The sequence below is a fragment of the Liolophura sinensis genome, chromosome 8, assembly GCF_032854445.1.
Source record: "Liolophura sinensis isolate JHLJ2023 chromosome 8, CUHK_Ljap_v2, whole genome shotgun sequence".
Taxonomy (NCBI): Eukaryota; Metazoa; Mollusca; class Polyplacophora; order Chitonida; family Chitonidae; genus Liolophura; species Liolophura sinensis.
In genome coordinates this window covers 39,563,754-39,580,187 of record NC_088302.1, presented here as the reverse complement: position 1 = coordinate 39,580,187, position 16,434 = coordinate 39,563,754, and the positions used below count along the sequence as shown (strand labels likewise).

General features: G+C 38.4%; 1 protein-coding gene across 1 annotated transcript in view; it reads left to right on the top strand.

The window, feature by feature from the left end:
* LOC135472806 (hepatocyte growth factor receptor-like) overlaps positions 1-16,434 on the top strand; it is a 27,950-nt gene extending 11,516 nt beyond the window's left edge. The window contains exons 9-19 of the mRNA XM_064752486.1: positions 2,047-2,149; positions 3,475-3,741; positions 6,405-6,563; positions 7,494-7,755; positions 10,474-10,647; positions 12,066-12,149; positions 12,508-12,692; positions 13,699-13,808; positions 14,833-14,995; positions 15,449-15,585; positions 16,105-16,434. Of these exons, the coding sequence (XP_064608556.1) occupies positions 2,047-2,149; positions 3,475-3,741; positions 6,405-6,563; positions 7,494-7,755; positions 10,474-10,647; positions 12,066-12,149; positions 12,508-12,692; positions 13,699-13,808; positions 14,833-14,995; positions 15,449-15,585; positions 16,105-16,309 (1,849 nt within the window). The 3' untranslated portion in view covers positions 16,310-16,434. The remainder of the gene's footprint in view (positions 1-2,046; positions 2,150-3,474; positions 3,742-6,404; positions 6,564-7,493; positions 7,756-10,473; positions 10,648-12,065; positions 12,150-12,507; positions 12,693-13,698; positions 13,809-14,832; positions 14,996-15,448; positions 15,586-16,104) is intronic.

Sequence of the window (16,434 nt, the reverse complement as noted above, 5' to 3'; positions counted from 1 at the left end):
CTTAATGAAATCAGATGGTAATTGGTCATATTGCCAATACCCTACTTGATACTTTTTTCAAATTTTTTGGGTCTTATTGATACCCTCATTTTTCAACCTTTTGGCATGAAAGAGCAACTTTCATTGCCAGTAATGCACATTTTTTGTTTGCTTTTTGTGACAAAACTGGTTGGATTGGCCAATTTTAGGGCTTCACAATAAGCATAGTTTTATCAGTCAACACAGATTAATGTCTTCAGAAAATGCTTGAATAAATACCTTTGCAAACACTCGAAAACGATGAAAAATTACACTTGTTGTAAATAATGTATTTTGATTTCAGTCAGTCTTAAAAATTCATAAAAAGTAGTAATTTGATAACAGAGATTATGGTTTGTATGTGGAAAATAAAGAAAAGTATGCTGCAAAAAATGAAAAATTTTCCCATTTTGGAATAATATTTTATATCTTTTATTCACCTCTGCAGCCCTAGCAAGTAGGAAAAATAGGGACGGCAAAAAAAAAAATACTGTGGAGAAACCAATTTACCGGGGCAAATTGGGGCTTACCACGGCACTTTTAAAATCACTTATTTTGCAGGGATTATGCTGATAGCAGGTGTACCTGCATACAGAGTGAGATGAACAAACAGTATTTATTCATTTATTTTATAATTTTAACAGTACTTTATATCTTTATATATTCATTTATTTGATTGGTGTTTTACGTCATAGTCAAGAATGTTTCAGGCCGGAAAGGAAGTCCTACACATGGCCAGAGAAATAGCCAGAATGAGCTGGACTTGAACCAATTTCACATGTGTATATACCTTTCTCCTGTGGGTCTCACCATCTAGCTCTTGGTTATCAATTACTTGTATGAAAACTGGATGTAAGGCAACTGAGCCCCAATAAACTTTGTGGGAGATTGTCACAAGGGGTTATTTCTGTACACTAAATTTCATTCCCTCCTCTCCATGGATAACTTCTAGCAAAAAAATCATGATGACAGATCATTGAAAGAAAGTTTATTCACTTAAATTTAATTTACCACCGTTTAAAACACCTATATATGCTAAAATACTGCAAAGCTTGTGAAATAGTGGAATATTTAAACTCACTCATAGGTACCCTTGATCATCTTTCTGTCAACTCTCCCTATAACTATAGATTTACATATATACTTTTCATAACACCCATGTCTTGGAGAATGCCACAGAGGATTGAAGGTTAGCCTTGGTAGAAAAACATGTGATGTAACTTAAATTTCAGTGGAATATTATGCTAGACCAAAAACAGTGTGACAGTATTTATTAGTATTCAGAACAAGAAGGCAGCAGATGAGGATCACCATGATTATGTTGGCAGTAATGTACGACATGAACAACATACTTTCATTTTACTGGCCATCACAGGTTTGTAGTCGTCGGCACTTTCTTTGCCGAGCAAAATTCAATTTAGCACTGAATTTACGATGGCTTTTGCGGAATGTCATTGTTATTAGAAGGCTGCCTCTAATTTAAGCATATTTTTGTTCAGTTGGCGGAAAGTTTGAGAAATGATGTCAGTGGTGAACTTAGCTGCTCAGCCATACCAGCGTATCACCTCTCATTCAGACTCTCTTTTCCCCTTACAGAATTGCCTTGAGCGCTGTAGCTGTCAATGTCACAGTCACTTTGTACCCAGTCTGACCATTGGGGTTGTAGCTCAAAACCATTTTTATCACAGAAGAACAAGGATGGGAAGGTTTTTGTACTGTCCTATAGTTGATCTAAGAAGACACATCCTAAGCTGCATTTATAGAAATAACAAGAGTCAAATTTCAATAAAAGCGACATCCCAAGTATAAAATTTCATGTCATTTTACACCCAGGCCCCTTGTTAAAGGAATCATCCATGTTAAAAGTTGGATGTCAGAAATTTGCCTGACCAAGCAACAGAACAACAGACTTCTAGAGCTGTTTAGTCTCAGATATTAGCCATATGAGTTCTTCAGTGAGGTAGTGATCTTGGTCTCTGACTATCAAGACTGGGATGTTATGTACATGTATGTGAATTCCTTTTTCAGCGGGGGTGTCAGTTTATCCATTACTGGTAAGAACCTTCATGTGGTTCAGGAACCGAGGTTAGGTCTAACCCTTGCTGGGACACGCTCTAAGGAACCTTTAGAGGTGAGGTTGTAGTTTATATGTGTACAGTTAGAACAAGAATATTGAAACTCTTTGCTTGATTCATGTGTGCTTTAGATAAATTAAAATTTAATTTAAATTAAATTTAGATAAAATAAATGCTTTTGATAAATCAGTGGATTTAATGACGTAAACATTTGCCCAAAAAGTGCATTTTTGGAGATAAAGTTAGTATATGGAAAAATGCATTTTTCTGTATCTCTTAAATTCTTTTTTCTATGTCCTACCTTCCTATCAAACCTCAAAACATATATTCTAAGACCAATAGAACTTTCACAATCAGGCAAAATGTGTATCTTGAATACATGTTACCATCTTCATTTGCATGTGTACTTCTGTTTAGACTACTTGTTTACATGTAGGTGTATGTCACACATTGGGAAGTTCGTCAGTAATCTGCCAGAAGGTGTTGGTTTACCTTGGACACTCTGGTTTTCTCCACTCATACAACTCATTGCCATCATAGAAGGGAATGAAATGAGCATGGTGTTTAATCAAGTCAGTTGTATTGCGTAGGATGTGTGTTCAAATCCATCTCCAACTTGCAACCTTTAGTTCCTTTCCCTTAGGCTCTAACCTTTTTCCTCCACACCTACGTGGTAAACCTGACTGCCATCACATGAATGAGATATTCTTTTAAGCCGGGGACACGCTAGACAGATTTTTTTCACTCATACAGACACATTTTGTGAATTTTTAAAAATCTGCCTTCAGTGTCCGCTCCGCCAAAGGTGTATTTTGCTGGCAGTCTTGTCCACCCCGAAATTACCTTGCAATAAACATGTCAGATGCTAGCAAAGAAATGTGCTACCGATTCCACTCTGTCTGCATAGTGTTTTCGCTCCAGCGAATTTCAGGTATAGAGACGATTGAGCTGACCAATCAAACAACGCAGGATTGTGTTGACCAGTGACATTTTGTTCGTCTCACATGGTTTACTAGGTCACATGACATAGCTGACGATGAATGGAAAAATCCGCCTAGTGTGTCTGCAACTATGCTGCAGATATCATTAGTGTATTTCTCGGAAGATTAAGTTTGTCCCTGTAAGCGAAAAAATCCGCTTAAAATCGCCGATTGGGTGGTATAAGAGATAGGCAAGTCCTAGCTATGCCTAACGTAAGCTAAATTTTCTGTATGTCCGATTTATTAAAGCAAGGCTGACAAAGGCTGTAAGGCTCTAACCCAGGAAATCCTATCTCCACTGTCCAATCATCATCAAATGTGTATCCCTTTAACTAGGGCTTGATGCACAAAACTTCCATCTTTTTGTTGTTGACCAACCATGGTGTTGTTGTATAATGCAGCCGTGTACAGTGCACCGTGATGGCCTGAGGATGACATGTCATTCACCAAACATTAGTGTGATGGGTGAGTGGGAGATCAGCGCCTCTGAGCCACTTCAGGCCCAGCTCTGGTTCCGCATGGACAATGTGGATGAACTGCTCTACCTGGACACTTCTAACCGTCACCTCGGGCAGTTCTCGTACTACCCAGACCCTATCTTCTTCCCATTCCCTGGCCCGGAGAACCTCTATCTCTACGACATTGAGCAGGAGTACCTCAGCTTAAAGGTCTGTGAATTGGGATAATAAATGCATTCAGTTATTTATGGTTATAGCTTGCCCTTGTAGTGGGCATGCAGCTTTAAATCCTTCACATTTTTAAGGTACCTAGCACAGGGCAGTGATTTTCTCTGGTATAAGTTTCTTCTGGTCTTTCATGCCCACAAACCTGGAATTGCACATGTTTTGGAACGTTGGATGTCACACTAGAAGTTGGCTGAGGTTATTTTTAGCTCGCTTGTATAAAGTACAGGCATCTCTCCAATAATAGAGAAAGCGATTTTGAACAAAAGTACTGCAGGTCTTGAACAGAGTGTTTACACATATGTGGAACACATTACTGAATTCCTGACATAGTGTATTGTGTATAAGAATCATCGTTAATCAAAGTGTTAAGGGTGTTTTTTTTTTTAAAGTACGGCATGTATTGAGCTCAGGATTTGAACGCGTGGAGCAGAATAGTATAATCCATCGTTGATTGAATGTGTGCATATTAAGTACCGTAATTTACTGAATTCCTGATTGTTTATAAGAATCAATGTTTAACAAAGTGTTAGGATTGGTAACTCAAATCACGCACTAGCTGCAATGTTTGCTGCAGGTCATTCATCTCATGTACCCACTGGTTTGCTAGCGGATCATAGGTGTTTAAGTGAAGTGTGCCGGGTATTCAAGTGATGCGTATCGGGTGTTCAAGTGATGTGTGCTGGGTGTTCAAGTGATGTACTGGGTGTTCAAGTGATGCGTGCTGGTGTTAAAGTGATGTGTGCTGGGTATTCAGGTGACGTACCGGGTGTTCAAGTGATGAGTACCATGTGTTAAAGTGATGTGTGCTGGGTGATACATTGACGTGTACTGGCTGTTTAAGTGATGTGTGCTGGGTGTTAAAGTGCTGTTAAAGCTGTTAAAGTGCTGGGTGTTAAAGATAAACATGTTTCCATTTTCAGTATAGTGGATTAAATTTTCAGAGCTACTGAATATATTTTTTCAACCAAGTTTGTTATTTGCAATGATCAGAAAATATCTATTAAAGCTTCTAATTGAGTTGTTTCATGTATCTGCACAAAATTATTTATTTACAACAGTACACAGTACATTGCTTTATGGATATTTTTTTGTGGCCTGTGGGAATTGAGAATTGCCGTGTTGAGAAATATCACTTTCCTCAATAGATCAAGCTCTGCAGGGAAAAAGTGTTTGAAGGTTATATAAATATAGAAATTTGCAGCATTCTTTCAGGCTAACATAAGTGAACTTATTGGGTACCTTTAAACTCTGGCTGAAAAACTTACAAAGCTGGTTAATGTGAACTGTAAACTGTAGTAAACCTATGTAGTTTGTCACGGCACCATGTGTAATGGATAACATCTTAAGAACTTCATGTAGGACCACACCAGCATTGCTAATACATTAGTGAATTGCATACTTTCACAAGCCTATGCATGTGTGTCGCATGCATATTAATTAAGGTGACTTATTATAACCTTCATCTGACTTTTCATGAAGCAAATGACTTGCCAAACAAGGAAATCACTGTATAAGTCAGTTACTGCCTTTCGTTTCGGTGTGCAAGCTAGATGATCATCCAGTCTTGGGCATCCTTTGACAAACTTGGTGATCATCTAGGTTGGACGCCTCAACCACAAGTGGTAACTGTAACATACTGCACGTACATGTATTGAGCTGAGGCTTTGCACATATGTACAGCAGAATATTACGAGGGGTGTATTTCATCGTTGATTGAGTGTATACGTACATAAGAGTCCTGACATAGTGTATTGTGTAATAGAATCAGTGTTAAACAAAATGTTAGGGCTGGTATCTTAAATAGTATTGTATGTATTGATCTGAAGTTTTATGTGAATATGAGGCACAGTGATGCAAGGGGGATGTTCCATCACTGATGCTCTGTGAGCAGATTAATTACTGTAAATTACTAAATTTGATAGACTTTCAATGTAAACATTTGCCATTTTTATGAACTTCAAGTTCTCAAGTAAACACATCTTCTCTAGGAGGCCTTCATGCAGGACTTCAATTTCTTGTACACAAGGTCTCTGTTGGCTGATGCATATGCCTTCGTAGATTGCGATGGATTGTTCAGACCAAGGCAGTGACAGTTGTTGGTTGAGTATTTGCTCAGTCAGTCATGGATTACAGTGGCTACCAACAGCCAATGAACAGCCAGTTGTGTGTAGTGATTTGCATATTAAGGATCACTGATTAGGACCCCACAATTAAGCTTTTTACTACCATTGCTGAAACATTTTCTCAGCCATTCATGTGATTGCTTTGGCCACTCACAGCACACGAATTGCCAAGTGCAGTTCACGATTTGCATACAAAGACCAATGCCCACAATGAAGTCTTTTATCATGGCAATGATTTACAACTCTATAACATACAAAGTCATTTTTATGCATACAGTAAAGAGTCAGAATATTAATTTTGATTTTTCTTGTTTGTTTAATGGCAAGATCAGTTAGCACTGCATGTACCTAATTAGAGAATAATATCTCTATATTATAATATATAATATATGTATGACAGTGTTTAGAGGACTTGAATATTTCACCAGATTTGAACATTATGCAGTTTTACAAACTGCTCAATAAAGGCGAGTTTTTTTTTTTTTTTTTTGACATAATTTTCTTTTCTGTGAATCAATACAGGGCACGAACTTGTTGCTGGGATATGCCAAATCCGATGTACTCATTCATGTGGGGAATGACCTGTGTAATGTGTCCCTTATACAGAGTGAACAGCTGAACTGTGTGCCACTATCCAAACCCACTAATGTCAACTCTAACGAGCCAAAGCGTAAAGTACACGTAAGTTTATTTGACAAGCAGAAAAAAGTCCAATATAAGTCTGTCTTTACACTATGCATACATGTACATGCACCTTTACATGCCTTTAGGACTGGATGCAATTCTGCCAAAATGGCAGAAAATAAGCAATATAAGCATCATGTCTGACATTCGTATACCATTTGTAGTCTGTAAAGGGCGTTTCAAGTTGATAATCGCAAGATCCATTTCCAAAACAACGTTTAACAATAGCTCCCAAAGACAAAGGTATGTAAGAAATTATATAAATAGGAAATAAAGCTGGTAACACGCAAGAGAGAAGTGGTCATCAGTTTTCAGTGATGCCGGGCAGACAGTGGATATTCCAGGCATGAATTCCATATCAGAGTTCAAACTCGTAGTCCATGAATGAGTTCCAGGATAACCAGTCATTCATATGAAGCACTGTTAAGAAATCTGTTTTTAAAACCTGATCAAGTTCATAAAAATGGCATTGTACACAGCTGTAAAGTTATGATATCTGTCATGGAGTTGTATGTGACCTAGATACATATATATGGTACTGTTCTGCTTCAAGCATACTGAATTGATCAGTTCCTACCAATGTGGCGTTCATGTGGTCCAGTCGAAAAGTTTGCCAGTTATTTGCCAACGGTCGATGGTTTACCCTGGAGACTGACCGTCATTGTACAGCTGTGTGTGAAAGTTTTTTGAGTATGGTGGCATTAAACAACAATCAAATAAATATATTCCCACCTGGTACCACACTTCATTTTACAACTTCGTAGGAGGAGAAATTGTCTTTTGTTTTCTTCAGATATTTAGTGTGAGAATCTACAATAATTTCACTACACTTTTCACTTCAGCTTTTATGTTCCAAATCTACTGTCTATCCCATCTACATGTATAATGACATTACATAGGCACTCTGGGTATTTATTCCTTGTGCAGGTTAAAGTTGGCAACTTGATGTACAGCATTGGTGAGTTGCGCTACACCTCACAGACAGTCATCAGCGAGCGTGTTGTTGCACTCATAGTCATCTTAACCCTGGTTCTTATCTTCATCGTCATTCTGGTGGTAGTCATGAAGAGAAAGAAAATTGGCCCCTTCAGAAAGCCCTCTGACCTCAATGTCAACTACACCGCAGGTCAAGAGGTCACCAGCATTGAGGGCTACAGCTCTGGGCAACGTATGTACAATTTACGTAATGGTAAGTTGGGCTTGTGTTCACAACTCCTTCGTACACCATAGGCAATCCCTCAAAAATTTGTTGTTGGGCAAAATGTGCCCCGATGAGGAAATATATGCTAGTTCGGTATGGAATGTTTTATTATCTTTTGATTTAGAAAAAGGTATTGATATTGATACAGAAAAAAAGCACAGATTTCTATAAAAATCCCAATGAAAACTTAGAGTAGGACCCTTTTTCTTTTTTGAGGACCGGGCAGATTGAAACCAATAAACAAATTTTTAAGGATGGCCTTACAGCATTTCTGCAAATTGTTCTGTTCTTGATTTTATTTTGCTTTCTTTCAGTTCTCGTTTGAATCCATCATATACATGTAGTTTTATACTCTTTCAAACCTATTTAATACTCAGTAGCATGTTGAACACTAGAAATTTATTTAACATCTTAAATATTTTAGTATTTTTAAAAAAAATAATTTTTAAGAATAAATTAAAAATTTCAAGTAAAAATTGTAGGGATCCGAGGCCTGTTTCACAAGTGCACATGAATGTAATACTAGGTGAATATGCAACTTCCATGGCAACCAGTACAGTATGTTGTCATGGTAATTATGTGCACGTAGCACTACATCCTTTTTTTCAAACAGGCACTTTATACTTAGCACCTTGACTGGAAACAGACTGCTGGAAACAGGTGTTGCTCCATTTTGTGATTTTAAATGTGAAATAGCCCTGAATTTTGTTCCTACCATTCATTTCTGAGAATGATTGTGTGTGCTTGAAAGCAAGGATGGAAGAGTTTTCACTAAATTTTCTAGTTGCTAGTTATTCCAGAGTCAGAATGTGCCAAGCTGCTAATGATTTGGGAAAACAGGAAAGCAATGTAGGGACTTGAGTGAGGAAGTTGTACTAATATGGCTAATATGGGTTTGGTGGTCTTTCTGTTACTTACATTTTCATAGTTGGAAAAAAAGTTTTTTTTCATGTAGTAATAGTATAAGCACGAAATAAAAAGCACTGCTACAGACCATAACATTTAATTATATTGTGCAGGTGATGGCATTGCTTATCTTTTAATGTTAATTGCTTTGGAAGTACTAATTGATGTTATAGCTGCTTTTTAGACAAGAATAAAGACACTGCTTCGCTATGGTACATTGTGCTGAGTAAGGCTAGAACATAACAAAGGCTTGGTCAAGAGTCCTTGAACAGAATTTGATATATCTTTATAGTAGTAAAGTCAGTCACTGACAATCTTTGTCAGCAAAGGTGCGGGGCCCATCAATTCCAGCCTTCAAAGGGGAAGTTAAGATTCCACTGCTTGCATTGTTTGTGGCGATTTTAATAGTGATGTTGAGTGGTTGACAGTTTTGTTGATCGAATTATACCAGTGCTTTTCTTTTTTTTTTTTTTAAATGGAAAATGTTGGATTTTTTAAACAGGAAAAGTTTTAACAGTTAAGTTACTTGGTGATGCTGGTGAATGTACTGGTCATAAAACTGTCTTTGTTAAAATAGGTAGCATGTACTTGCCTTACATAAACTTCTGGCATGTACCAACATGTCGTTTACTTAGTGCTTTAGGCCCTAAAAAGCTTGAATATATTTACAAGCCTAAAGGATTCAATAGATTTTTTGGCTTTATTCAAAACCTTATTTGCTTTAACTCCGCCTAACTCTTTTAAAATCTGCTGAAGACTTGACTTCATTAATGACTGAGAGGAACGCCGACATTTGCAATATGAAAATGTCACAGACTGTATTCTGTAGTCGCACTCATAGCTGTCCATGATTCTCACCAGAGGATTAGGATGGTCGGCTATAATATGGTAGGGGCATTAAGTGTTTGGGGGCCTCCGTGGCTCAGTCGGTTAAAGCGCTAGCGCAGCGTAATGACCCAGGAGTCTCTCACCAATGCGGTCGCTGTGAGTTCAAGTCCAGCTCATGCTGGCTTCCTCTCCGGCCGTACGTGAGAAGGTCTGCCAGCAACCTGCGGATGGTCGTGGGTTTCCCCCCGGGCTCTGCCCGGTTTCCACCCACCATAATGCTGGCCGCCGTCGTATAAGTGAAATATTCTTGAGTACGGCGTAAAACACCAATCAAAAAAAAAAAAAAAAAAAAAATTAAGTGTTTGACTTTCAACTTGTCATTTTGTGCTTTTATAGGCTTTTAGACCAAAAAGACCAAAAATGTATATCTTCTTCAGCCAGCTGAATTATTGTTAATATGATAATTATGCCTCTGCTTGTTGTTGCCTCAGGAGCTTTTTAGTGTTTAGAAAAATCTTACTGTCTTATCATGTATGCCATACATAACTTTTTTGAAGTAACATATTGAGCATGTAATAAGGAATGGATGCATATGTTGAACAGTTTTCTAATGGAATCTCAAGCATGTCATGTACATACATGTACATTGTCACCAGTAACAATAATGTGGCTGTCAAAGTGGGGAAAATCATTGTAACAAACGATACTTCTAACAAATGATATTTTTTAAATTATTGAAGAAGTCTAGAATATCGCCACTTAGATTTTTCTCAAGAATTTAACCCTCTTTGCAGAATCTTTGTCAAGTGACTAACCACTTTATCTCAAATAATTAAGCTGTTAGTCATTTGACAACGATTTGGCCTTCACCATTTACTTTCCCTGTGTATGTTTGAATACAGATTGACATTTTAGACCCTCCCCCACTGTTTGTACTAGATGTATTGTAAGTGGGCTGTGATTTTCCTGCAGACTATCACCACACCAGGCGACTCGGGCCAGGCAGAGGCGAGGGCTTCGAGGAAGGAGAAGGTGCAGAGAGTCCCTACAACCTTGGGGAAGACAGTGAAATCCTGCCCTTGTTGAGAAGTCAGAAAATGTTAATAGATCGAGATTGTTTGGATTTGAAGAATGTGATTGGACAAGGTGAGTCTCTGTGGTACAAGTAATGTCATTCATAAATTTTTATTGAAGTAGCTGGAGTGAGTCAGAATTACCCTTGGAAGTTTAGATGCTGCCTCATTTTGTCTGTGTCCACAGTTTAGATGCTGCCTCATTTTGTCTGTGTCTGCAGTTTAGATGCTGCCTCATTTTGTCTGTGTCCACAGTTTAGATGCTGCATCATTTTGTCTGTGTCCACAGTTTAGATGCTGCATCATTTTGTCTGTCCACCGTTCACATCCTTCCTGTTGTTCTGGGTGTCCACACTTAAGATGCTGTCCCATGCTGTCTGTGTTCACAGTTTATACCTTGTCCCATGTCGTGTGCATCCACAGTTTAGATACCATGGCATATTGCCTGTCACCAGAGTTTAGATTCTGTCACATGTGTTTTGTGTTGACAGTTTAAATACGGTCCTGAAAACTGTGAAAACTTTACAGAGTGAGTTCATTGTGGTCTGCATCCACAGTTTAGATCCTATCCTATGTTGTCTGTGTCCACAGTTTACATCCTGTCAAATGTTGTCTGCATCCACAGTTTAGATCCTGTCCTGTGTTGTCTGTGTCCACAGTTTAGATCCTGTCCTATGTTGTCTGTGTCCACAGTTTGGATCCCGTCCTGTGATCCCATGCTGTGTCCACAGTTTAGATCCTGCCTCGCATTGTCTGTCCACAGTTTAGATCCTGCCAAATGTGGTCTGCATCCACAGTTTAGATCCTGCCAAATGTGGTCTGCATCCACATTTTAGATCCTATCCCTATGTTATCTGTGTCCACAGTTTAGATGCTGTCCCATATTGTCTGTGTCCACAGTTTAGATGCTGTCCCATGTTGTCTGTGTCCACAGTTTAGATGCTGTCCCATGTTGTCTGTGTCCACAGTTTAGATGCTGTTCCATGCTGTCTGTATCCACACTTTAGATCCTGTGTCATGTTGCCTTTATGCACACTTTAGATACTGTTTCATATTGTCTTTGCCAATGCGGTCGCTGTGAGTTCAAGTCCAGCTCATGCTGGCTTCCTCTCCGGCTGTAAGTGGGAAGGTCTTCCAGCAACCTGCGGATGGTCGTGGGTTTCCCCCGGGCTGTGCCCGGTTTCCACCCACCATAATGCTGGCCGCCGTCGTATAAGTGAAATATTCTTGAGTACGGCATAAAACACCAATCAAATAAAATAAACCATATTGTCTTTGTCCAGAGTTTAGTAAAGAACACGTCCAAGCAGGTGGATAAAGTGTCTTGCTAACTGGCATAGATGTATTTAATATAGGTATAATTCATGTAGTCTTATTCACAAGATAGAACCTGTCACACACACATAATGGTACATATAGTTTGTTGTCCAGGCCATTTATATTGTTGAAATGTGTAAAAATTTCAATGCTTATAAATTTCTTTGATTTCAGGTCATTTTGGTTGTGTGTATGAAGGCATGTTGCTGGATGCAGAGAATGACAGCACCATGAAAGTGGCTGTGAAAACTTTACACAGTGAGTCCATTGGGCTTATTTATTGATATTCCTTTATATTTATAATTACAGTGAATCACTCCTAATTTCTTGAAATTTTCACCTGTTGATTGCTCTGCTGTTTTAGTGGTGGTAGAGATGGATGATTAGCTGGTGAGTTTAGCAGGGCTGATTAGTTGGTGAAGAATTCCATAAAACACCAGTTGATTTACGCTAAATCTGTCATTGGTCATATTTTGGTACAACTAAACTGGATTTCAAGCTAACATGACTTTTTTATTTATTTAATATTATCATTGATGCTGTTCATCACATTGTTTTGTAAATGTTCATCACATGTAATGTAACAATTACCAAGTTGTGTTTTATTTTCTCGCAGAGGACAGTCCAAGGGAAATAGATGTGAAATCTTTTCTCAACGAAGCATTGATAATGAAGGATTTTAACCATGCAAATATCCTTACCCTGATTGGGATCTGCCTGGGGAAAGACGAAATGCCACTTGTCATATTACCCTACATGAAGCATGGAGACCTACTGACCTACATCCGAGATGAAAACAATGTAAGGGGCAACAATGGAGAGTTAAATGGCTTACTTCTGAATAGGTTTCCATTTCCATTCCTAGAATACTTAGTATATAATCAGGATACATCACGACTTTTGTTTTAATAAGTTTATAGTTTACATATAGATGTCAGATAACACATTCGTGCAAACTGATTCTAGCTATTAAACAGATGTCATTTTTAGGAGTTGATACTTCTTGTTCATATTAACTTTCATGAATACCCCAATTCCTTAACCTTCTAGCATATGAAAGAGCAACTTTCATTGAGGTGTATGCACCTTTTTAATTTATTTTAGAGACAAGATTTGGTTAACAAATTTCAGGACTTCGCCAAAAGTATAATTTAGTCGTTAAATTCATTTGAATTCTGCAAAAGTTGGTATGTGTATCTTATGTAATATTTTTATTATGCTGCTGACCCTCTTGTCTCTAGCATTGTTCTGACCACAGTTTATCAGCCGGAATTAATCAGGCTGCAGGCTCATATCAAACTTTGCCCAGGAGCCCCACACTAATGCAGTCACTGTGAGTCCAGCTCATGCTGGCTTCCTCTCTGGCGGTACGTGGGAAGGTCTACCATTACCCTGCGGATGGTCGTGGATTTCCTTCAGGCTCTGTTCACTTTCCTCCCACCATAATGCTGGCTGCTGTGGTATAAGTGAAATATTCCTGAGTATGGCGTAGAAGACCAATCAAATAAATAAATAAACATGTCAAGATTATGTTAGTTTAGCTGCAAGTTAGGATGTTTATCAGGTGAAGAGCAAGTGGTTACTGTGGGCACTCAGAGCTCCTCCACCAAGAAATATTTTTTTGTAAGCTTCTGAAGTTGGACAATCTAGAAAATTGATTGGCATGTCCACAAAAACAGTGTCTTTTCATTAGCAAAACAGTGAAGTAATTACAGGTGTTAACTAGTTTCGCTGTATTTCAATTGGAAATGCAGTTGCATGTTGTTTTGGAAATCAGTAAACATATTTGGTTTTGGTTTTGGTTTAGAATCCCACAGTAAAGGATCTGATCATGTTTGCTGTGGATATCGCTCAAGGAATGCAGTATTTGGGAGAACTGAAGTTTGTCCACAGAGATTTGGCTGCAAGAAATTGCATGTAAGTTCTAAATGTATCAACCCATCTTCAGCAGATTTTTACTTGGATTCCTACTGCTGTATATGCCACAAAGACCTACTTAGTAGGTCTGGTTTTTAATCCTCACCACATGGGGTCAAGTCATTGACAGTGAGGTGTGCAGGTCTCCCCACTAGTAGGCCTTCATGTATATCTCTAAATATACCCATGAATGAAAGTGAAGAAAGTATTAAGACAGGCTGTGTCTATTATAAACCTTTAAATTTCAAACACTCTCTGGAAGCATGACCACGCCAAACAAGGAATGTACATGTACAGTGTACACTGCAGATTCGGGTTAGGCCTACGTGGACGGCACCTCACAACGTTATCCTGTGAACGGTTGTTTATCTGCACAGGTGTAAACGAACGTGTATGTGTTGCTTTGATCACAGTTTGACATCATCTTGTCTGCTGGTGAGCCTAGTTTATAAGGATTGATTCGCGAAGTGCATGTACTAAACTCATTATGATTAAAACTGAGGAAAACATGAACTGGTGGTGTTAGGAGTATAGGCTAACTGCTCATTGAAGCAAGAGCTTGTTTATTGCATTCTTGAACTGTCCATATAATCCCCTGATCACCCCCTGATGCTCTCCTGCGGTGCTTAATCTGTAGCAACCACAATTAATGCAATGAATCCTGGGATACACTTTCTGAGGACGAAACTTAAATGTTTGATTGTTAAAAAATTGTGAAGGAATTCTGTCTGGCATAGATTTAACCAATTTTTCTCGTATTTTCCTGACTCTTCCTTGTTAGTTTTATCAGTATACAGTGTCTCAAAGACACTGACACACCGCTCTGGCTGAACATATGCTATCCGGTTTCCTCTCAACATACTGTGGCTGTTGTATGAGTGAAATATGCCTGAGTACAGGTTGAATCACCAAGCAAACAAATATGTAAGTATATTGAAACTGTATAATGGAAGAAGCTGTATAGTAGAACACATAAATATGGCCCTGCACTATATCCCAGTGTTATTTATTTTTCCTGACACAGGCTTGATGACACTATGACTGTGAAGGTGGCTGACTTTGGTTTGTCACGGGATATTTATGAAAAGGATTATTACAGCAGCGATAATAAAAAGACAAAGCTTCCTGTGAAATGGATGGCCATAGAGAGTTTGGAGAAGGGCACTTATAACTCCAAGACGGACGTGGTAAGTTTATATTTTAAGTTGGATTTTTATGTAAAACCTTCAAAACGCAACGAGTTGTATTATTTCAACACAGCGTTTTTCAGGTACAATCTTAACTTTTTGATGCAATGTCGATTCTTTTCTACACTTTCCAACAATGGCAGGTACATTAATATTCTATATTATGTTCTTTACTGCCCCAATATATTGAAATTCTTGCAGCAATTTTACATAAAGCCATAATTATCCTTGTTATATGATAAAAAGAAGCTCTACTTTGCTGGAAAATGCTGACATCAAGACACTGTGTTGTCTTAACATTACAGTATGAAAACTGAGTGTTGAATTGCATCAAGTCTTCATAGACCATGTCATAACATAATCATATTGGGTTAAACTTACTTTTCAAAACTATACATGGATCAGTCATTCAGTCAGTCCATGAATCGCGACTGAATTCTTTTTGTTCACCAGTGGTCATTTGGAGTGGTGTTGTGGGAGCTAATGACAAGAGGAGTTAACCCGTACCCGGAGGTGGATAACTGGGATGTGATTCGCTACTTGAGGGCAGGGCGAAGGATGCCTCAGCCAACCTATTGTCCAGATGCTCTGTAAGTGTCTATGTTCAGAGTCATAATGCGTATTTGTCATCTGGTGGTAGCATACATACATAGTGTTCATGTGTTTAAAGAGGTTACACTGCAGATAGTGAGGAAAAACTTAATGATCTCTAAAAGCAAATCAAATTTATTTTCCCATATAGCACTCAAAGCCTTTCAGAGAAATGACAACCTCTCTGAAAATACCTGACCTTCCAGTGTCTGATGTACTGTATTTAAAAGGCTTGTTAAAAAGTTATGATTATGCCTGCATAAAAAAAAAAACAAGCAGACAATGAAACTTTCGGAATGAATGAAAATTTACAGTTGATATGATTTGGTCAGAATGATGAGTATCAGGGCCCAGTGGCATTAGAAGTCAAGCCTGTCATTAACTTTAGTCCAGACTAATTTCCAGTTGGTCTTACACTAGAGCAAGAGTTGTATGGAGTTTAGCCTGGCTTAATAGTCTCGTTGATGTGGAAAAGGGAAATCATGTGTCTTAATGAGTGAGTTCTTTTTTTCTTTCAGATACCAAATAATGTTGAACTGTTGGACGACTGAACCAGAAAGTAGACCCAAGTTTGAGGAGCTGACATCACAGATACGAGAGATGGTGGCCGTTTTGGAGCAAAACATACAGCAGGGACGTGTACGGACAAACATTAGCAACACTTACATCAACGTGAACAATGTTGACTATCATTATACGCCAAAGGCTGAAACTGATGTGTAGTGTGTCTACGTGGATAGGCTCTTGTACCTTATTATATGGACTACATATAATATTGATATTTTCAAGAACTGTTACTCCAGAGTGGGAAGTAGTGCTAAAGCCTGGCTCTTGTACAGCTGGTGAGG